The sequence below is a fragment of the Podarcis vaucheri genome, assembly GCF_965113315.1.
Source record: "Podarcis vaucheri genome assembly, chromosome: 16".
In the NCBI taxonomy this organism is placed as follows: domain Eukaryota; kingdom Metazoa; phylum Chordata; class Lepidosauria; order Squamata; family Lacertidae; genus Podarcis; species Podarcis vaucheri.
This window is the reverse complement of record NC_138754.1, coordinates 14,288,630-14,311,032: the sequence shown is the minus strand read 5'-3', so window position 1 is coordinate 14,311,032 and position 22,403 is coordinate 14,288,630. Positions and strand designations below refer to the sequence as shown.

General features: G+C 49.8%; 1 protein-coding gene across 1 annotated transcript; it reads right to left on the bottom strand.

Moving 5' to 3' along the window:
• Positions 1–17: 17 nt before the first annotated feature.
• On the bottom strand, positions 18–22,255 carry SF3B2 (splicing factor 3b subunit 2). The gene is made up of 21 exons (XM_082202715.1): positions 22,071–22,255; positions 19,364–19,410; positions 18,960–19,037; positions 17,719–17,967; positions 16,802–16,910; positions 14,188–14,273; positions 12,743–12,848; positions 11,836–11,924; positions 10,409–10,624; positions 9,662–9,796; positions 9,239–9,319; positions 8,005–8,232; positions 6,978–7,127; positions 6,470–6,559; positions 5,300–5,407; positions 3,998–4,105; positions 3,710–3,852; positions 3,117–3,218; positions 2,720–2,819; positions 1,075–1,260; positions 18–261 (listed from the first exon to the last, which is right to left on the bottom strand). The coding sequence occupies exons 1-21, from the start codon at positions 22,189–22,191 to the stop codon at positions 190–192; spliced, it is 2,604 nt and encodes an 867-aa protein (XP_082058841.1). The 5' UTR covers positions 22,192–22,255; the 3' UTR covers positions 18–189.
• Between the last annotated feature and the right edge of the window lie 148 nt (positions 22,256–22,403).

Genomic DNA, 22,403 nt, shown 5'->3' with positions numbered 1-22,403 from the left:
CTAAGTAAACAAAGACCTCCAGAGAGCAACTCTGACTTTATTTACAAAATATTCCACATCTTTATCCAGACGGAAGACACGAGAACAACACGAGAGCCAGTGGGTGCAAAGGAGAAATGGAAGCGGGAGGGAGGGAGGGGATTAAAAATGAACGACAAACAGGAACCGCTGAGACATTTCGGAGCTGGGCTAGAACTTGAATTCTTTGTACTTCTTGGCTCCTGCCCTGGTGTCCTGGGGCTGTGCTTTCCGCTTCTTTTGCTGGAGGAGCAGAGAGGGCAGTCACAACATGCTGATAATGCCGGAGAATTTGATTCCACCCCACCCCCCACAAAAAAACCCCAATGTGAAAAGGCATATATGCATGCCTGCACACAACCCTCCCCACCCGCTATGCAACTGCATCACCTCTCCCAAACTGCTGTGTGAACTCCACCCGCACCCCCCCCTCTTCCCTTAGGGCCCTGTAATCTCTTTCCCCCTCCTCTGCCTTTCCTCGGCTTCTTGCTACAAGTTTCTGACGGGGCCTGCTGCTTTCGCTGTCCCCCTTCCATCCACAACACCTGACACGTAGACTGGCTCTCTTGGCCCCCACCTCCCTGCCAGCAACCCAGCCTCTGTCCCATCCCTGAACCCCGCTTGAATTCCTCTCCCTACAAGGCCACCCACAGCCCTTTCACCTCCCTCACAGCAGCTGCATTTTGTCATTCTAGGACAGGGTTTTCTGCTGTTTCAGGAATACAACTCCCATCATCACCAGTGGTCATGGGTGATGGGACCTGTAGTCCAAAAACAGCTAGAGACCCAAGTTTGGGAAACCCTGTTCTAGGACATCCCATGGGAGGGATAATGGAGAACCTGCTTGGCATACAGAAGGGCCTGGGGTCAAACCCCACCATCTCCAGCTTAAGATCAGATAGCGGGTGCCGGAAAAGGCCCTTCTCTCCCGCAGAGCCACTTCCAGAGTACACAGTGTGGAGAGAGGCAGGCAAAGAGCCTGGCCTGTGGGAGCTCTCCATGGCTTTGCCAACTGTCCAGGCTGGCCAGTCCCCTCCATTCCACAGGTCCCCTCACCTTCTGCTTGGCAGCATGCTCAGCCACCATGTCGCTGAAGTCCTCCTTTTCCACCTGGGCTTGCTGCTCCCGCACGTGCTCCTCGTACTTCTGCGTCATGGCCATGGGGTCCAGCTCCAGCTCCTCGGGGGCCAAGGCCACCTCCACGCCCTGGATCTCTGGCCCGGGACCTTTGCGGCTCATCACCTGCAAGCGAACGCAGGGGAGGGGGGGGAGGGAGGAGGCAGCCAACAGCGGATACTGGTGTAAGGTGTTTGCGGGTGGGGGGGTCGCTATCTCTTGCCTCCCAAACCACATGCAAACACAGAGGGGTGTTGCAGGCAGCCCACCTCTCAGCTGCGGAAGCAGAGAGCTGCCTGCAAAAGCCTTGCTTTGGAGTAAGTCCATCTGCAGGAAGGTGGGCAAGCCAACACGGGGGACTCCCCAACTGAGGGTATCACTCAGGAGCAACTGCCCAACTCCTGTTCACACATGCTTTATGGACCAGCACTCGTTTGTCTCTCTTCGCACACACGCCATGTTGTGTGTGTGCATCCATATGTCTCTCTCTCTCACACTGAAGTCCCACTTTTCCACCTGCGACTCTGGTATCCAAGTAATTTCTGCTTCACAGGAGACCCGATGAAATTAATGGGCCTAAGTTGCCATCCATGTCAATGGGTCTACTCTGAAAGTAAGTGTGTGCATCTTACGTGCAGAGAACCAGGCTCCACCAATGCAACGTTGTCCCTGCGAACAATTCTTGAGGAGGTGGTCTCATCTCCCACTTCCTTTGATTTAACTCTTTTTTCAAGCAACAGGGAACGGGAATTAAAACATTTGAAGCAAGGGTTCTTTAAGCTTAAAGTGATACATGTCTGTAAGGACCTACAGGGAAGTAATTTTAATTTATCATTATTTTTGTTCTCTTGTCCCTGCAGAGTGACACAGTGGCTGAACTTTGCTCCAGGACAGTTGTTAACTTTCCTTCTCTCCATCCCCAGTCTAGTATATCTGAAGCAGAAGCCAGGTGGCTGCCCCTCCAAGCCTGCTCTGCTCACCTATCCCTAAAACTGAATCTGCTTGCTTTAGGAACACATACAGTGCACACCTTGTTCCAAAAATGGGTTTCAGGGCAGCGTATGTACAAAATGAAAACCCACAAGGCAGCGTTTGAAAGCATAAATCAATGGAACAAAAATAAAAAATAAGGGGGGGGGGTGCAGGAGCCCAAGATGCCTGGGCAAATTTTTACAAAGTTTTTAACCTGGTGCCACGAAGTCTACAGTGCTGGCTCCAGGTGTCCCTCAACTAAGAGAGAATTGCAGGGTTGAGGGGCCACCACAGAGTAGGCACTCTCTTGAACATTCAGAGGGTTCCTCTCCTACAGGGAGAATGCACAGAAGGCTCTGATGTCAGAGGTAGTGTGCCTCCAGATACTGGGAATCACAATGGAGGGAGACTGTTGCTGCATTCAGGCCCTGTGTTTAGGCTTGCAGGAGGCAAGAACAGGACGGAGAACTAGATGAGCCTTTGGCCAGATCCTGCTGCCAGGCCCTTCCTACATCCTTAAAACACATGAGGTTGATATGGGAGGTGCTCCTTCAGCTACTTGGGCCCAAACATCCTTCAGCAGAAGGCAGAACTAAAGCCAGCCTCTTCTTACCGTCGCCATGTCATAGATGTGAGTGGAGCCCATCATGGCCCCGCCGACTGTCGCAGTCCTCTTCTCTGGCAGAACGGTGAAGAGCTGGGGCGTCTCGCTGCTATTGAGGAGAACATGAGGGAGAGAAGAAACACTCAGCATCATGGGAAAGGGCAGAGAGAAGGTGGATGGGCGCAGATTAGCCAGGAAGAATCTTGCCACACGTGGTGGAGACAAAGCTCTGGGCCAGTGCTAACAGGTTCTTCCACAAGGGAGGGGAACCTTTGGTCTCCGTGCCAATCGTGGCCTTCCAGGCTCTCCTGTTTGACCCATGATTTGAGCAAGCAATGCCCACCTGCTCCCAAAGCACCCAACAACCCCCGGGAGGCGGCTGAGGAAAGAAGCAGCCAACACTTACCCATCCATGGCCTCCTCAATCTTCTTCTTACGCAGTTCAATGAGTTCAGGCGTCTCCATGCCAGCGGGGACCGAGGAAAAGCCCCCAGGCGTGATCAGACCACTGGAGAAAGATCAGAAGGGGTGGTCAAAGGCCAAGCGATGGTCTCAAAACAACTCTAGTCCCAGGGATCCACTCTGTCTCTGCAGGGGTGTCTGTGTGTCCTGGGCAAGACGGGCCCAGCTCCTCCTCCACTAATGCCCATTTGCTTGCCCTTGGCCTCTGCCAGAGTCAACCTTCCATAAATAACCCTGGTGGCCTCCATAAGCCTTGGCCTACAGCTCCCAATAACCCCAACCAGTGTGGCTCAGAGAAAAATGCAAGCCAAGTGGGGGAATGTTGCGCCACTTCCTCATCACCAGTGACAGAACCAGGAGGCGCTGGGATGGTTGGGGGAGCAGTGGACCCTCTCTGCGGGGACGTGGGTGCCAGGCAGGTGCCCAGCAATGGCAGACACTGATACTTGCTCAGCGAAGGCATGGCAAGAGGGAGCGTCAGGCACTTAAAATCAGAGAACTGTAGAGCCGAAGGGACCCAGAATCACAGCTACTTGCCTGTCTGCTGGAGTGATGAAACCAGTCTCGTCCGGTTTCTCTTCATCACTCTCCTCGTCTTCTTCCTCCTCAGAGGATTCTTCATCGGAGGGCTCCAGTTCTCCCCACGGTGTCCGGTCAATCTCTTCCTCCTCTGTCTTGGTCTAATGGCGGGGGAGAGAAAACGTGATCCCATCACCTCCCAGGCCAGCAGTTCCAAACGCAACACAGAGCAAGGGCTCTGGACAAGCGGTCAAACCCAGAGGCGGCAACCCTGGCCACCAAGCAAGTGAGGCTCCCGATGCCTACCTGGAATTCAGCCGCGTTGGTCCCAAAGACATCTCCGTAGAGGGGCTTCCCAGTCTCATCCACTGGGGGCTTGCCCCAGCCCCCAGCGTGGTACCCGAATGAGCATCCCTGGAGAAAAAGGAGGCGAAGGTGAGTCAAGTCATTCAGCAGTGGACAGGAGGAGCTGGGAAGCGTTCTCTGGGCTCCCCCCTCCATCCCAAAGCTCCTGCGAGTGCAGTATTACTTTGTGGTGTGAGGGACTTCCAAGCCCCAGCCTGGATAGCTCAGTTGGTTAGAGCATGGTGCTGCTAACGCCAAGGTTGCAGGTTTGATCCCCGTAAGGGAGAGCTGCATATTGCTGCATTGGAGGGGCTTGGACTAGGCCAGGGTTTCTAGCTGTTTTTGGACTACAACTCTCATCCTTAGCTAGCAGGACCAGTGGTCAGGGATGATGGGAACTGTAGTCTAAAAACAGCTGGAAACCCAAGTTTGGGAAACCCCGGACTAGGTGATCCTCAGGACCCCTTCCAACTATGACTCTATGATCCCTCTTCAATACTCGCGCACCATTTGGTGCCGGATGTAATCCACAAGTACTGAAATTGGTACGAGGGGGGAAATGCAGCCCCTTGAGACTCTCAGCTGAGGAGCCCAACTTTCTAGCCCTCAAGACTTTAGAGAGGGACCCAGAAGTGTGTGGACCACAGCTAAGGGGCCTCGGTAGGGCTTTCAGCAAAGCAAAGCCTTTCCTAGCAGACTCCATTGCGGGGGTGGGGAGCAAACGAATCACTGGAGATCTGTGCAGGCCAGACTCCAGCTCGTTTGGGAAGCCGCCATGCACCATATCAGAGCTTTGGTCCGTCTCGCTCAGTACTGTCTACAGTCACATACCAGCAGCTCTCTGTGATTTCAAAGGGGATTTCTCCCAGCCCTGCCTGGAGATGCCAATAGGGATTGAGCTTGGGGCTTCCAGCACGCACGAGACACAGCTCCCCCTGCTACAGGTCCTGCCCACCAATCCCTGATGGGTAGTCCCCACTGGGACTGGTGGGGTGGAGGATGGAGGAGCCAATTCATTCCAGTTTCACCCCCCATTCTCCTCTTGCCTGCTGAGTTCTACAAAGGCAACACCGAGACTGAGCTGCCACCCCTTGGAATGATTGTAAGAAGGCAGGGAGGCAGGGGCTGGCTGAGGGCAGGCGGAGGTTGGTGGGGCAGTGCCCCATTTAGAGCCACTAATAGTAATACAGGTCACCAACTGGCCATGTTTTCTAGCAAGTGAGAAAAAGCCAAGGTGGCAACGAAGGGAATGACTCTGCTCACCTCTGGGATCGGGGAATTCAAGCCCGGAATCTTCAGGTTGGGATAGGAGGGGGGCGGACCGTAGCGCTGCATGGCAATCAGCCAGGGAGGAGGGACTTTGTGTGCGTTCTTGTTGGCGGCGGGGAAGAAAAAAGACATTCATCAGTCACAGAAGCCTCTCCGCTTGCATTACCCCAACCCCCCAGCTCCCCTTCCCCGCTATCTCATGCTGTATGCGCCACGCTCTGCTTTCCATTCTCACAGCCCTCCCCCTCCTCCCGCGGGGTTGCATTCAATGCTAATCCTACTCAGAGAAGACCCCGGCTTCATCAGTTTCAATCGGCCTATTCTGGGAAGGAAACAATCCACAATCTCCTACCCAAATACACGGCCCCAAATTTTATTACCTGCCAACAAAACGAAACCAGGAGATAAGCTCCTGTGCGGGTGGGGTGTCTGAACAGTAAGGAAGTAAATAACACACTCAGTTCTGATAGTTCTACTCAGAGGAGGCCCACTGAAATTAATGTGCATGAGTAACTTACCGGGCTTATTAATGCTAGCAGGTCTAGCACTATCATTATTATTATTATTATTATTATTATTATTATTATTATTATTATTATCATTATCATATTACCCCGCCCATCTGGCTGGGTTTCCCCAGCCACTCTGGGTGGCTTATAGAATATATAAAACATAACAAAGCATCAAACATTAAAAACTTCCCTATACAGGGCTGCCTTCAGAAAGTTGTATAGTTCTTTATCTCCTTGACATCTAAAGGGAGGGTGTTCCACAGAGCAGGTGCCACTACCGAGAAGGCCCTCTTCCTGGTTCCCTGTAACTTCCCTTCTCGCAGTGAGGGAACCAACAAAAGACCCTCGGAGCTGGATCTCAGTGTCTGGGCTGAGTGATGGGGGTGGAGATGCTCCTTCAGGTATACTGGGCCAAGGCCGTTTAAAACCCTAAAGTTGGGTGCAACCAGCTTAATTTACACTTCCTGAAAATAGCTTCACTCCTGAATTTGCTAAAATGGGGATCTGGAGGATGTAGGTTCCTCGGAAACCTGGTGAGCCGGCAGCCCGCATTCTGCCCACCTTTCCTCCAATTCTGCCTTCCATGAGAGCCTATCCTCCTGTCAGCCCTGGTGGCTGGGAGGGCCACTGGGCTTAGCCTTCTGCCACTCACCGGCCCGACGGGCATGCCCAGCGCAATGCGCAACTCGTCGGACAGGTCCCCAGGCTTCTTCTCCTTCAGCCGCGTCTCAAACTCCTTACCCTGGCAGGGAAGAGGAGATGAAATCAGAAAGGAGTTGGGTCCTCCAAATGGCTTCCCTCCCTCCCTCCTACCCACCCAACCCTTTCCAGAGGGAAGACTTGTCCAGACAACATGGCATGCCGGGGGACTGGTGTTTGTCGGGGCTGGAGAGGTGGAAAACAGGGAAGCCGGAAGCGGGTGGTGTCAGAGCCAATGACAGATAGAGCAAACCAACTCAAGCCTTGTCCTTATCCTCCATCCCTGCAGAGTTCTACCAGGGCAGCACTGCGATGCAGGAGCAGGGCAAGGCTGACAGCTGGTACCACCCGCTGAGCTGGCTCTGACTAAGGCGACAGGCAGGTGGGGGCTGGCAGAGGTCGGAGGGGCAGTGTCCCATTCGCCCTCATGGGTCAGCCTCCACCGAGGGCTCCTCTGCTACCTCGTAATACAGGTCGCCATGGATGGTCAGCTTGGGTTTGGTCTGCCACTTGAAGAAGGCGTCGTGCAGCTTCTGGTAATCGATATCGATTTTGCCCATCTTGGGACGAACTTTCTCCCTCATCTTGGACTTCATGGTCTTCTGCTCCTCCTAGGAGGGGGTGGAACACGAAAGAAGTAGGTTACAAAACGGAGGCCTACATGTACCCTGTCTTTGCCAGGATGTATGAAATTTGGCCAAGGGTCACAGGTCGCCCAAAGGCTACAGGGTAATGCCAGGTTTAACCATCTCCCTGAAACTGCTGGGAAATCTGGTTAGCACCAAGTTCAAAGTGTGCAGGCCACAATTCCAGGGAGGTGTAGGCTTCAGCCTCCTGAGGATCTCACGGTGGTAGCCAATGTTTGTTGTACTCAAAGCAGACTCACTGAAAGCAACCAACACGACCAACAGAGGTTGATTAATCTCAGTGGCTCTGCTTTAAGTAAAATTTCATTGGATACAATCCTCAGCTGCCACCCGATGGCAGAGGCATCTAAAAGGGGCAGACAAGGATCCAGTTCACTGGCCAGATCTAGTTCCCCACTGTTAGAGTACAGTGGTACCTTGGTTTACAAACTTAATCCGTTCCAGAAGTCCGATCTTAAAATAAAGTGTGCTGCTTTCCCATAGCAGCGGGGGACTCAATTTACAAATGGGACACACTCAACAGGAAGCGAAACATTATTCCAAGGCAAAGTTGACAAACCAAAACACCTACTTCCAGGTTTGCAGCGTTCTTAATCCAAGCTGTTCCGATGGCAGCTGGCTAGGTCAGGAGAGTGTGGCCCAGAGAGCTCTGTTCTGCAACTCCTTGCCCGAGGAAACTACCCCCTTTGCTTAACAGTTGGGCTGGTCTTGTGCACACGCAGATGGGCAAAAGCGAAGGGCAGTCTAAGCAACTCCCCCCCCCCCACAGCAAGCACTTGACACTCCTGTGAATTTCAGGGCCCTGCCTGTGTTTTTGGAGGGGAGGGGGACACAGACTGACCTTTTCCTGCAGAGCCTCTCTCATCTCCTGGATGCCCGTGCGCTTGATGAACTCGGGGAGCTCAAAGGGCGGCTTCTCGATGCCCCTCTTGCCTTGCAGATATTTGCGTTTGAAGCACCAGTGCCGGGGGACAGGGACAGAGTTGCGCGTGGCCTTCAGGTGGACGAGCAGCTTGGGGTCCTGGGCTGTCACGTCGTGCATCTCCACCACGTCAGGACGGGCCACCAGCTGCGGGGAGGACAGGGCTGAAATGGGGCCAACTCTTCCTGCCCTTTGGGTCAGAGCGAACCCTTCCTATCTCGCCATGCAAGTCGCGCTTCTCACTCCCAACTCCACATGAGCACATGGTGTTAATCCCGCAGCAGAGGCAAGGCTGCACCTTGAGCCACAGCAGCCTCTCTAGATCCACAAATCACAGCCAGTTAGGAGTAGTGACGTTAAATTCTCGAGAATAATCTTTTGCAGAATATTCTCGAGAATATTAGAGAATTTTCATTTAAAATAGGAGAATATTCATTTAATGCATTGAAAATGATATAATAAGTCAATATACATGTTTATTCATGGGTAAACTTGTTCAGATGGCAACCAAAAACTGTACAGATACTTTTATTCAGTGGGGCAATGCAGTGAGTTCACATTCTTTGATTTTTTGCACCAAACTTGAAACTGAAAATTCAACGTGAATGACTCACGTTAAGCACTAAGCCTGCAACTAACCATATATTTACCATCAACTTTGAATTCTAATTATGTCGTGTATGTATGAAGCATAGCTTTTAAAGTAAAAGGAATATTAAAAAAAAAAACCTCAGGTCCGCTACATGAGTGTGTTCTTTAAATGAGGGTTGTAAAACTGGTTCTTACATTAGAATTTAAAATTTGTGGAGAATATTCTCCCGAGAATTTTCTAGCAGAGAATTTTCTCGAGAATACACTCTGGAGAATGTTCTCACCTCACATCACCAGTTAGGACACCCTTCACGTGTCACACACCATAGCTCCCGGAAGAGTTACATCTCTGTTTTGGGCCAGCTCTCAAATGCATCAGCAATAGGCAGAAATTGGGGGGCGGGCAGGAGGAAGGTGGAAGAACCAATGAGGGGACAGCCTCCTGGGATGGAAAGGCAGACTTCCAAATCCTTTTAAAGAGGGAATCAACTGTACCAGTGTCCCTCCCCCTGTTACCCTCCAGACAGACATGCACGTGCACACCACACACCAAGAATCATACCTGTTTGAGCTCAGCCACCGTAAAGCGATTCATCCGCCGAAGCTTCTTCTTGGACAGTTTGGGAGCCTCTGGCTTCTTCTCCTGCACACAGTAGGGAGGGGCAGGCTGTCATTTCCTCTTATTGTTAACTTGCACTTTATTTCAAGTACTGTGGCTTCCACAGCACTCCCCCCCAACCCCCACCGTCCGCCTTGCAGACTCCCAAAAGCTCAAAAGAAAGGAGGAGTTGCGTGAAGAAAGGATTCCACCCTGGGAACCTGACAGTCGGAGGCAGACTGCCTCTGAACTTGGAGGTTTCACTCTTCAGGAGTTAGGGGACACCTGTCCATTTGCATCATGGGGTGTGGCAAGCAGTTCTTAGGAACCGAGGGTCCCGGGCAGGTGGAGTGAGAGCATTTCTCCCCACCCCTGAGATGCACTCACCTGCTCATCATCCGAGCTGTCGTCACTGTCTTTCCTCTCCTCCTCAAAGCCCTTCTTCTTGGGGAGAGCTGAACTGGCCACCTTGTCTGCTTTCTCCGGTTCCTTCTCCTTGTCCTTTTTAACATCATCGGTCAGCTGTGGCAAGGGAAGAGCAAAAGGTGAGGCAGGGACTCCCCGTTCCTCCTTCTTAGAACTAAGCACACACACAGGGAAGCAGTGGAGTCTCTCTCTTTTTATAATGTAAACTAGGTCCAACACCTTCCATAGAAAGGTAAGGAGAACTTGCCATGTTTATCAAGCCCTTTAGAGGGGCAATAATGCTCACTCCTGACTCCCATCAGTCCCACCATTAATGGTTAGGGATGGTGGGACTTTAATACATTTAATACGTTTTCAGCAAAAGTTCACATGCACTTGTTTGACAGCCATTTCTAACGATCTGAAGTTCCTCCCCATAAAAAAGTAATTTCAATTTGTTACATTCATATCCCATATACAGTGGTACCTCCGGTTGTGGATGGGATCCGTTCCGGAGGTCCGGCCGGATCCCGAGGTTTTCGCAAGACCACTTCTGCGCACACACATGTGGCGGTAGAGCGCTTCTGCGCATGCGGCAAAACCCCGAAAAATACTTCCGGGTTTGCCGCTTATGCATTCCAAAGTTTTCGTAGCCAGAGGGATACACAAGCGGAGGTACCCCTGTAAATGCAGGGGACAAGATCAGGAAATCCCAGGCCCTCCTCATACCTTGAATGCCTCAAAGATCCTCTTGAAGAAAATGAAGTTGGGGTCATAGATCTCTGGCTCCTCAGTGACATACTCAATTTCCACTGGGCCATCGCCCCCAGACTCCTCCCCACGCCCCTTGGCATCCTGGGAAGGGGGGCTCTCTTTCGGGGATGTGCCCTGCTGCTGCTGCTGCTGTTTCTTCTTCTTCTTCCGGTTTCGCCGCTTGCGGTTTTTCTGTCAAGCAGACCAAATGCCTAAGATTACTTAGATTTAACAAGATTTACATACTACTAAGCTGCTTAAAATAAGATACTAGTAAGAATCCACAAATAAAATAATTAAGACTCAAAACAACCCAAATATACATAATAAAATTGTATGTCTGTGTAGGCTTGTCTAAACAAAAATGATTTCAGCAGGTGTCAATAATGGTACAACACTAGTATCAATAAGCAGAGTTCCAGACAGTAAGTGTTGCCACACTATATTGGCATACTGCAGCAACTTTAATGTTTTGTTTTTTAACTTTCAGGATCAATTAGCCTCCTGAGACCATTTAGAAGAAGTCAAACAAAAGTAAAATCACAAATTATTAATACTCAAGAAAGCATTAAAGCAGCAGCAGATAAAACAGCACCATAATGGAATCAAAAAGGTCTTGTGAGGCTCTCCAAAAGGCCAACAAGGAGGGTGTCAAATGCATTTCCCTTGGGGCAGACATCCCAAAGATACGGGGCCAACACAGGACACATTTCCTCTGACAGGGCAACATCACTGCCTCCAAGGCAGCCCAGTTCTTAGGAACCGGCTCTTTCTACCACCTGGGGGGAAACATCCTCTGCTCATGCTCTAAAGCAGCGGTTCTCAACCTGTTGGGTCCCCAGATGTTGTTGGACTGCAACTCCCATTATCCCTGAGCTCTGGCCTTGCTAGCTAGGGGTGATGAGAGTTGTAGTTCAACAACATCTGGGGATCCACAGGTTGAGAAAGGCTGCTCTAAAGTCTCACTTGACTGACCCTTTCCCCACCCCCTTTTTATACAGCTGCCAGAACACACCACCCATCGGTAAGCTTCTGCTCGCCTTAATAGGCCAGGACAGCTCAGCTTTGCAGAGGAGCCAAAGGCTTACAGAAAACGGAAGCTGCCACTGGCTGCAGTTCAGGGGTGGCCAACTTGCCCTGACCACTGGTCGTGTTAGCCAGAGCTGGCGGGAGTAGTTCAGAGGTGGCGAATCTGTGGCTCTCTACATTAGTGGTTCTTTAGCCTTTTGAGACTCCTTTGAGAATCTGATGAAAGCTATGGATCTCCCCCACCCCACAGAAAAATGCACATGAACACACACACACAAAAGTTTGCATATGACATATTGCATTTGGGGGGGGGACTGTGCATGTGTGCGCCCCATTCACAGGCCCCCAGAGTTTTAAGACCCCTGCCTCCTCACCTCTTTCTTCGACAGAGCCAAAGCATCCTCTTCAGCATCTGAAGCGGAGATACCAGCCAACACCCTCAGGTCAGTCTCCATGTCATCATCTATGGAAAAGCACAAGTGTGAGCGAATGGGTAGCAAAGAAGATACAGGAAGCCAGGCCTAATAATCTCTTGCAGAAAGCATGCATCAGTCAGCCATGATCTGCCACAATCTGCTCTTCGGCTGCCTTTACTGCCATTCCGCAAAGTGCAGAAAGAAGGCACAGAATGTGATGTGGGTCTCAGAACCCAGCTTGAGAGGGCCCAGAGCGTGTGAGTCACAAGTTCAGTGGCCGGCTCCTATAGAGCGCTTGGCCTCCTCCAGTTGATGCGACATCACACATGCATGACGTGCTTCGGGACCCCTCAGTCTTGGGGCAACCTGACACCTCTGGTTAGAAGTAAAATTTCAACTCCTATATTGGTCATGTGACCGCATGGAACACACACACAAGTTCACCTAGAGCAGGGCTAGAGAACCTCAGACCCAGGGGTTAAATGCAGCCCTCCAGACCTCTCTGCCGGGCCCTTGGGGCTCTCCATGGGCCACACCCACAACTGGCCTTGCTCCACAGCCTCGAGTGTTTCTGCCTGGCTGGAATGTGTCCTTGAACTCTGATAATGCTTCACATTTGCCTAAATGAAGGATCATATAGAGTGGGATTTGTGAGTGCTTGCAGAAACCAGTCTACTGTGGGAAGTTAAAATTCACATTAGTTGTTCTGCCCCTTCTTGCCTCTGGCCCTGCCCACCACTGGCACGTGCCCCCGCCCCAGAAGGTTACCCAGGAGAGAATGCAACCCTTGGGCTGAAAAAGGTTCCACAGCCCTGACTGTGTGTCTCAATTTCAACTTTAACCTTTGCCTCAGGTGACCCAGTACCTGTGGCGCTTGGCACAGCTGTGAGCTCCTCCTGGCGAATCTCCTTCAGCTGGAGGATCTTCTCTAGGGCTTGAGGGATTTTGGGACCCACGCCGGACTCATCAACCTGGAAGGCGAAACAAAGTTTCTTAGACAAAAGTGGCCTCAATCTGTTTCCAAATGCAGATCTTTCAGCTTTTGTCTAATCCTGAGTTTGTTTTCATTCAAGCTGCGTCTGTCAAGAACACAGGCTGCACCAGGCAGCACACTCCCAGCACCGCCCATATCTGACTGCTGGAACCTCCCTCCCATCTGAAGCCAACCTAGGGCAAGAATGCCTATTCCCTAACTCACAACCTCCCACAAGATAGCCACCAACTTTGTTGTTGTTTAGTAGTGTCCGACTCTTTGTGACCCCATGGACCAGAGCACGCCAGGCACTCCTGTCTTCCATTGCCTCCCGCAGTTTGGTCAAACTCTTTTTAGTAGCTTCGAGAACACTGTCCAACCATCTCGTCCTCAGCCATCCTCTTCTCTTTGTGCCCTCCATCTTTCCCAACATCAGGGTCTTTTCCAGGGAGTCTTCTCTTCTCATGAGGTGGCCAAAGTATTGGAGCCTCAGTTTCAGGATCTGTCCTTCCAGGGAGCACTCAGGGCTGATTTCCTTCAGAATGGAGAGGTTTGATCTTCTTGCAGTCCATGGGACTCTCAAGAGTCTCCTCCAGCAACATAATTCAAAAGCATCAATTCTTCAGTGATCAGCCTTCTTTATGGTCCACCTCTCACTTCCATACATCACTACTGGGAAAATCATAGCTTTAAGTATACAGACCTTTGTCGGCAAGGTGATGTCTCCGCTTTTTAAGATGCTGTCTAGGTTTGTCACGGCTTTCCTCCCAAGAAGCAGGCGTCTTTTAATTTCGTGGCTGCTGTCACCATCTGCAGTGATCATGGAGCCCAAGAAAGTGAAATCTCTCACTGCCTCCATTTCTTCCCCTTCTATTTGCCAGGAGGTGATGCGACCAGTGGCCATGATCTTAGGTTTTTTTTGATGTTGAGCTTTCACCCTCATTAAAAGGTTCTTTAATTCCTCCTCACTTTCTGCCATCAAGGTTGTGTCATCTGGATGGCTTTAAAAGAGGATTAGGCAAATTCAGGGAGAAGAGGGCTATCAAAGGCTACTGGTCACAAAAGCTACGCTCTGTCTTCCATATTTGGAGGCAGCAATGCTTCTGAATACCAATTGCTGGAAACCACAGGAGAGGAGAGGGGTCTTGCACTTGGATCCTGCTTGCTGGTTTCCCATGGGCTGGGCTGCTGGGAGGTCAGGATGCCGGACTAGACGGGCCACTGCCCTGATCAAGCAGGCTCATCTTAACTCGCTCAATTTCTCCCGTTCCCCAAAGCAGTTTCCCTGCCACCCTGCCAAGCCTACCACCCCCCACATCTGTAACAAGCAGTCTTACCTCACGGCTGTCCTCTCCAGGAGGAGGTGGGGGGCCACGGGGTCTCGGACCAGGTGGTCCAATGGGCGAGCCCACAGGGGGGTTCCCTAGGAAAAGATTGGCAAATGAACTCCCAACAGGAAAGCAACGCAGCAACAGCCACCGTCAATGTGCCACCTCCCAACTTGTCAGAAGAACCTGCGTACTTTGACATCACTTGAAAAGCTTTCACACCCATTCCAAGACAGGGGGTGGGGGATCTGTAGCCCCGCAGATGCTGTTGGACTCCAACTCCCATCAGCCCCTGTCAGCATTACCAACATCATGGATGGTAAGAGTTGTAGTCCAACAATATCCGGAAGGCCACAGGTTCCCTGTGGGGCTTAAATCTCTGATTTAAGCAAGTTTCTAGCTCCTTTGGTTCTCAAGAGCTTCAAAGAGGGAGAACAACACTGAGTAGTGTCTGAGCAACCTCTTTAGCTCTTAACTCCACTCTATAAGTGCCAGTTTGCATTTCTTGGTGCAGAAAGTATTGGTCTGATGTGTAGAGAGCTCTCCTATTCTAATTAATTCAAGAGGCTTCTGGAAGCTTCTGTGTGAAAGAAACAAGCAGAAGGTTCATGATGTTTGGGTTATTCCTTCAGAGGAACAGGTGGTTTAAACTGGTTCTCTTATCTCTTCTGTCAAGGTCATTCTGACTATAAAAGGAAGGCCAGAAGGAGCCTGGGTTTCACTTTCTCTTTCTATCTCTCTTCCTTCTGGTGTGGTGTTCTGCATGTAGTGTTAAGGTTTAGGCTTATTATAAGTTATTGTAAGTTTAAGTTAAGTCTGCTGCAACTGGATTTCTTATAGACAGGGCCAAGCCTGAATGTAGATAGATAGATTCTTTATTGTCATTACACAAGTGCAACATTGCACAAAGTGCAACGAAATTGGATGCCATCCCTTAAAACAACAAAAGCAAGACAACAACAACAACCAAACAAACCACATTCCAGCCACACCCACACCACACCCATCAAACTCCCAGGTCACACTAACGAGTTACAGCATTCAAAAGGGCCACAGCTCTTGGATAGAAACTGTTTTTCAGTCTATTTGTCTTTGACTTGATGTTTCTATATCTTCTGCCAGAAGGCAGTAGTGCAAACAGACAGTGTCCCGGGTGAGATGAATCCTGCAGGATGTTATTTGCTTTCCTAAGACAACGGGAACCGTACAGTTCTTCCAAAGATGGGAGAGGATGACCAATAATCCTTTGGGCTGTGGTTATGACCTTCTGGAGCACCTTCCTCTCCCTAGCTGTACAACTGGAGAACCAAGCACAAATACAGTATGTAAGAATGCTCTCTATGGAGCCTCGGTAGAAGGACACCAGCAGTCTCTCACTCAGATTGTTCTTCTTTAAAAGTCTGAGGAAATAAATTCTCTGCTGGGCCTTCTTCACCAGAGCAGTGGTATGTGCGCTCCAAGTCATGCCCTGATCGATAGCTACTCCCAAAAACCTGAATTCCGCCACCCTCTCCACCCGTTCCCCGTTGATATACAAGGGCTGAATGTCCGCCTTTTTTTTCCTGTAATCCACCACCAATTCCTTGGTCTTAGCCGTATTAAGAGCCAGATTGTTCTCTCCACACCAAACACAGAGCCGCTCCACCTCATCCCGATAGGCGGACTCATCCCCTCCTGAAATGAGCCCTACCACCGTAGTGTCATCAGCAAACTTGATGATTTTGTTGCTGGAATAGATGGCTGTACAGTCATACGTATAGATAGTGTAGAGCAGGGGACTCAACACACAACCCTGAATGTATTGGATTTGTGACCATTATGCTCATTTGCCTTCAATAGCAGTAAAGCTCTGCTGGATGAAATATCAATTGCCTCTGGAATATTTTTTGGGAATCCTGCAAGGTGTTTTAAGTTTTTACTCTGCTAACTCTATGTTGAAATTTACTCTGGGTCAATATTGAGTAGAATTCCATGACAATAAGTACCAAAATATGCAGATATATTTGCTCAATTTTAATACAAGCCCCCAAACTCAGCTTTCCTAAGTGCAATTTTAGTTCTGCACATACAACCAAGCCAACAGTCCCACCTTCCATAAATTTATCCAGCTCTTCACTAAAACTGGGATGGGGGTGTAACATTCCTTGGCACAGAACCCCAGAGTTAACATTTTGAGCGGTTGTGGGGAGGGTTTCATTTTGATTCTCTCAAGATTCCCTGCCTGGCATTTTTAGCAAACAACTTCAAAGATTTGCCATTCCTTCAGTTCAACAAGTTACTGCGCAATGCAATTTGGGGCCTGCTTTTCACTGAGAGGGGTACAGACTCAGAGGGATAACCCTTGCCAATACACCTCTTTTTAAAGTGGGCATAAATACTTATCTTCTTTAAAAAATAAATAAATAGGATTCTGGGCTCCCCTCCCACGACACCATGTAATATGCTGTTCCTTGAAATAAGAATAAGTGGGAATGAATTCCTAGCCAAAGAGTATGTGAATGACACAGAGTAAGTGAGGTCTGACACTCTTCCTCCCTGAATGATTCTGGCAAGACTGCCTGACGCTGCTTGCCCTCTTTGCATAAACGGGCCAAAGTTCCTTCTCTGATGCAAAGGGACTTACCTCTTGGAAGCCCCTGAGGTCTTGGCCCCAAGTCTGGAGCAGCCCGAGGTACAGAGGGGGCCAGCTTAGACATCTCTTGCTGGCGCTCCTGTTCCATAAGGACAGCAGCCTGAGACGGGGAGAGAAACCACACAGACTCTAACATAGGAAGCTTTTTATAACAAATCACACAATTGATTCATCATGCTCAGGCATGTCTACATCGACTGATGTCTCCATGATTTCAAACAGAATATAGTTATAAATTAGCCTCTTGCATATCTACCATAAGCATGTATACAAACTCAACAAGAGGTGTGAGTTTGCTTTTGCCATGTTACCTCATTTATATTAGGTCTAATTTGAGACAAGCAAACTCTCATCTCTTCACCAACACAAAAAGGCCTTTCTCTTTTCCGATCTTTCAAAATCTGTTGGAGTTGAAAAATCCCTGTTCACAACAAATTAGACCTAATATGCTCTCCTTTTGAAAATATATCTATCCATATTCTGCAAATAACTAAAAATATTTTGATATTATACTATACTACACTTAAACGTTTCTTTGATTGTCCTTGAATCTTCCCACTGCACTTGCCATCCTCTCCTGCCACACCCTGAGAACCACTGATCTAAAGGGAGAGGTGAGTAGGAACATTCAGTTCACAATATAAAACAGGGATGGACCCTCCAGCTGTTGTAGGACTACAGATCCCAACATCCATGACCACCGACCCCAAGGGCGGGTGCTGATGGAAGCTGGAGTCCAACATGTGGAGGACCACAAGCTCCCCATCTCTGGTCTCACTCTTGCGCTCCCTCTCTCACACACACAAACGCACAGGCTACAAACATGTTCTGCAGCACAGCAGAGTTTGTGTTGCTGGGAGCTGTTCCATTACGAGACACAAACACAGAGGAACAGAGCAAGCCATTACCTGCTTGACCCTCTCCTCCTGCTGGATCAACATGGCTGCTTGCTGCTGAGCCAGCTTCAGCCGTTCTTCCTCAGGTAACACAGAGGGATCCACCGTCTGCATACGGAGAGGTGGGCCCAGGCCAGGGGGTGGAGGAGGCGGCCCCACCGCCATGGGGAAGTTGAGACCCATGCCAGGGGGCGGAGGAGGCGGCGGTGGCTGCATTGGCGGCATCCCCATGGGAGGGGGCGGCAGAGGCATCCCGGGATGCTGCAAGACAAGAGAGAAGAAGGCAGCTGTGGGAGACGTTGGAAGCACGCTTGGCTCAGGTTTTTAAGGATTCCTGTGTGACACAACCACCCATGAACAGAATGACAAGAGGAGTTAAAGATCCAGACGTATGGGATGGGTGAGACCTCGTCTGGAAGCGGTACGTATGAAAAGTTCAAAAAGTCTTTGTGGCTCTCAAGGTGGACGTGAGCCAGGAAGGTGATGAATCTGCTGAAAAAGCAAATACATTTTACGGCTACATGAACTCAAGCATAGCATTGTGGCAGGTTCCACGCTATTCTGCATTGGTCAGGCTGCATCAAGAGCAGGTAGGGGGAACCCTCTGGCCCTCCAGATATTCCTAAACTACAACTCTTATCATCCCTGACCATTGGTGGGGCTGATGGGAGTTGTAGTTCAGCAACATCTGGCAGAAAAAGGGCTCCACATGTATGATCTAGACTAGAGAATCCCATAGATGTCCATAGTTTTGGATGCAACATTTTAAGAGGTAATCTAACAAACTGGAGTGTAATCAGAAGAGGGTGATCTGAAGGGGGCATCTGGAATATAATGTTTTGTGGGAGGAGGATTATTGCTTTGTTTTTGTTTTATTATGCACTTTGTGTTCTCATTTTGTATTTTTATGTTGTGAATCACCCTGTGATCTTCAGATGAAGGGTAGTATACAAATTTAAGGATGATGATGATGATGATAATTGGTATGTCAAGTATTAATTTTGATGTATAATTTCTTATCATATGTTTCAGTTTGACTACAACCAGTATTCAGTTGCCTTATTAAACTTGGGTCTTTCACAGCCCTGCTACCTGACATTTTTTTAAACAAACATACCGGAGATGAACCTGAGAGTGAACCCAAGACCTGTTTCATTCAAAGGACATGGGCTGCCTCTGAGCTGATGGCCTCTCTTGAAGCCACTGAAGTCTCATAACAGTGGCCAAAGAGGTTTCCTGGATATATCACTCACCTGGCCTGGCATGGGGGGCAAACCCGGCTTATCTCCATCATCTCCTCGCAGAACTGGCCTGTTGAGCACTATCCCAGTCTGTAAAGAAGGAGATGGAACAGTAGTAGAGGCAACCATCAACACCATCATAAAATTTATTGCCTGCCCCTCACCACAAGGTCCCAAGGCAGGTTACAAAGGACACCCATCTGCTTTGTGAGAGAAAGAAGAGGACATGGGAAGAAGGCATAGACAACAGCAGGGCCTTCTTCAGTCTGACTGCCCACCCCATCCCCTGGCCAACTTTAAATGTTTGGGGGATGTTGGAGAGAGGGTACAAGCCAGTCCTTCAGGCAGCTTAATGCATTCTTATCCTCAAGTGTTCTGGGTGGTCACATTTGTAGCCACAAGAAATACAGTCTCACCTGAAGTGTGTAAGTCTGCAAGCGTTCTACCAGCTCCTCGCGGCCACCTGGAAGGACAGAGAGATGTTGAGGTCATTCTGGGGTTACTCTATGTCACATAGGGTAAGATGACAGGATTGGAGTTTAGGGCCAACAGTCCTGCACCAACTCTCCTCAAGCTCATTTCTGACACACACACACACCCAACCATTCCCAACATCCTGACCATATTGTACTAACAAAACAACTCCCTCATCATCTCCCATTCACCTTCAATAGGGAAAAATCCCCAGACTCTCACACGTACCCTTCTTTCTGCAGGTCAAGAGCAGGGAGTTGACATTATTAATTACAGTGGTACCTCGCAAGACGAAATTAATCCGTTCCGCGAGTCTCTTCGTCTTGCGGTTTTTTCGTCTTGCGAAGCACGGCTATTAGCGGCTTAGTGGCTATTAACGGCTTAGCGGCTTTAAGAAAAAGGAAACAAACTCGCAAGAACTCGCAAGACGTTTCGTCTTGCGAAGCAAGCCCATAGGGAAATTCGTCTTGCGGAACGACTCAAAAAACGGAAAACTCTTTCGTCTTGTGCGTTTTTCGTCTTACGAGGCATTCGTCTTGTGAGGTACAACTGTATAGTGTTTGTTAAGTTAACTGCTCAAGGCCAAATATATTATGTCAATACAGGCAGCAGCCATTTTGCATGGAAGTTTCATTCCTGGCCCCTGTGCGCATAAGCCCATCCTGCCACCTTCTAGAACCCAAAAGACCCATACGTTGGTGGTCGCACATCAACTGGATGCCACCTGTAATTATTATATAAAGACCGGCAAGTTCATTGCAGGGGGTTGGACCAGATGACCCTTGAGGTCCCTTCCAACTCTACAATTCTGTGATTCTGCAAGTTCAGCCAGCATCAACATGATATGACAGCTGTGGTAGTAGTTTACCTAGAGACACCTAGTGAGTTTGAGAGAACAAACACATAGCTCAGTTTAGAGTATTTGCTTTGCATGAAAAAGGTTGCTGGTTCAATCCCTAAAAAAGCATCCCAGGCATCCATTTCAATAGACAACACTGGGCTACATGGACCATAAGCCATTATACAGGAAGCTCCTGCAGCCAATTGGAAGCCACGGAAGACCCATTGGACATTCCGCTTCCCAAAATAGTTCGCAAACCGGAACATTCACTTTTGAGTTTGCGGCATTCAGGAGCCAAAATGTTCGAGAACTAAGCTGTTCAAAAACCAAGGTACAGCTGCACACAGAGATGAAGCCTGAATACAACCTCTTTGCTGGTACTTGGCAAATACACTGTTCTCTTCACCTGCAGCCCCTGGAAAGCTGGATTTTGGTGTGGAGGGCCCAAGTCAACACTATTTCCCATATGCCACAAATGTAAAAACTACAACCTGAACCTCCCTCCTCTAACTCAGTGTTTCCCAACCTTGGGGCTCCAGCTGTTTTCGGACTACAACTCCCATAATCCCTTGCTAGCAGGACCAGTGGTCAGGGATGATGGGAAGTGTGGTCCGAAAACAGCTGGAGTCTCAAGGTTGGGAAACACTGCTCTAACTACCCCACAAAACAGGGTTGAGGAACTCAGAACCATGGGCCTCTCTATCTGGCCCTTGTGATTCTCCCTAGGTCACTACCACTCTCCTTGGCCCTGCTCTAACCCTTCCTCCAGTTATTCTGCCTGGTTAAACTATGTTATTGAATGTCTCAATTGCCTGGAGTGAAGTACATATAGTGTAGTGCTTCAAGTGTAGGACTTGGGTCTGGGAAACCAAGCTTCAATTCACCATTCACCCTCCAAAGACACCCAACTTCCTGCTGTTCTCTGGCCCCAAGGATTCACTGCCAGCCCTTCCCAATTTCTCCAACCTCATCCACTAAAATCCCTTATTTTTCTCCCTCTCTCCAACATTCCCCCTCTTTTCCTGTTCCGATACATTTCTGCTCCCCTGCAATAATAATTCACTGATCTTGGAAGCCATACTAACCAGCTCTAAAGTCTCTAATCCCACTATGGATACATTAAAGGAATTTTCAGAACAGGTAAACATCATCACACCAATTTAATTTGGAAATAACAACTCAGGCCTCACCTACATTACTGAACCCATAAAAAGCGTCCCCCCTTTAAAAGTGCAGTCCATGAATTCTTACTCAGAGGAACATACAAAAATGAACCACAACTCAATAGCAGAGCCCATGCTTTAAATGCAAAAATCTGACACTCAGCTCTACTTCCCCACTGTCACCAAAGCTCCTAAGAGCCCTTTCGCATCCTCCTCCCATTACTCCCTTCTTCCTAGAGTGTAGCTCAGCACTTCGCATGCACAAGACTCCAGGTTCAAATCCCCGGTGGCAAATGGTCAGAACAGTTCAATACTGGGCCAATTGCGTGAACCACAGCCTAACCTTATAACAGGGATGTTATAAGGATGAAATGGGGAGGGGGGGGAAGAACCATGTACGCCGCCTTGAGCTCCTTGGCGGGGGGGGGGGGAGATGGGGTATAAATAAATGTGACAAAGCTGAAATAAATATAAGGCAACTGCCCCGTTCGCCCGCCCACTGCACCTTCCCCGCTCTCCTCCTGCTGCTTCCACACTACGAGGGTCCTTCCAGATCACGGCAAAGGCCTGCAGGATCCTGTCCGTCCCCCTCCCCCCGCCAGGCTGTAAGCGCCCCCCGCCCCGCCACAAGCAGGGCCTGCTCACCCTGCGTGGGAGCCCCGATCTCGGCCAGCTTGGCCTGCAGCTCGTTGGGGGACCAGGCCGCGTATCCTGGCAACGGCATCTCCCCTGCCTTGGGGGGCTCCGAATGCACCTCGGACGCCATCTTGCCTTTTCCCCGCCGCGCTCACGCGAACTCCGCCGAGCGCACACAACGCAGAGCTCCCAGCTGAGACCGCGCGGCCACCATACGCGCTACGGCGGCGGCGCCTCCCGCCCAATCAGCGGCAGCTACGACAGAACGGCGCGGGCCCAATGAGGAAGCTTTGCGAGGGCGCAAGCCGCGGCGAGTATAGAGAAGCGGCCAATCACAGGACG

Excerpts from the sequence above, each read along its gene's own strand:
- SF3B2 (XM_082202715.1), bottom strand. The coding sequence starts at position 22,191 with ATGGCGTCCGAGGTGCATTCGGAGCCCCCCAAGGCAGGGGAGATGCCG. Across the intron at positions 19,411-22,070 it reads GATCGGGGCTCCCACGCAGG|GTGGCCGCGAGGAGCTGGTA; the intron begins GTGAGCAGGCCC and ends CTGTCCTTCCAG. Across the intron at positions 7,128-8,004 it reads GAGAGGCTCTGCAGGAAAAG|GAGGAGCAGAAGACCATGAA; the intron begins GTCAGTCTGTGT and ends ACCCCCTCCTAG.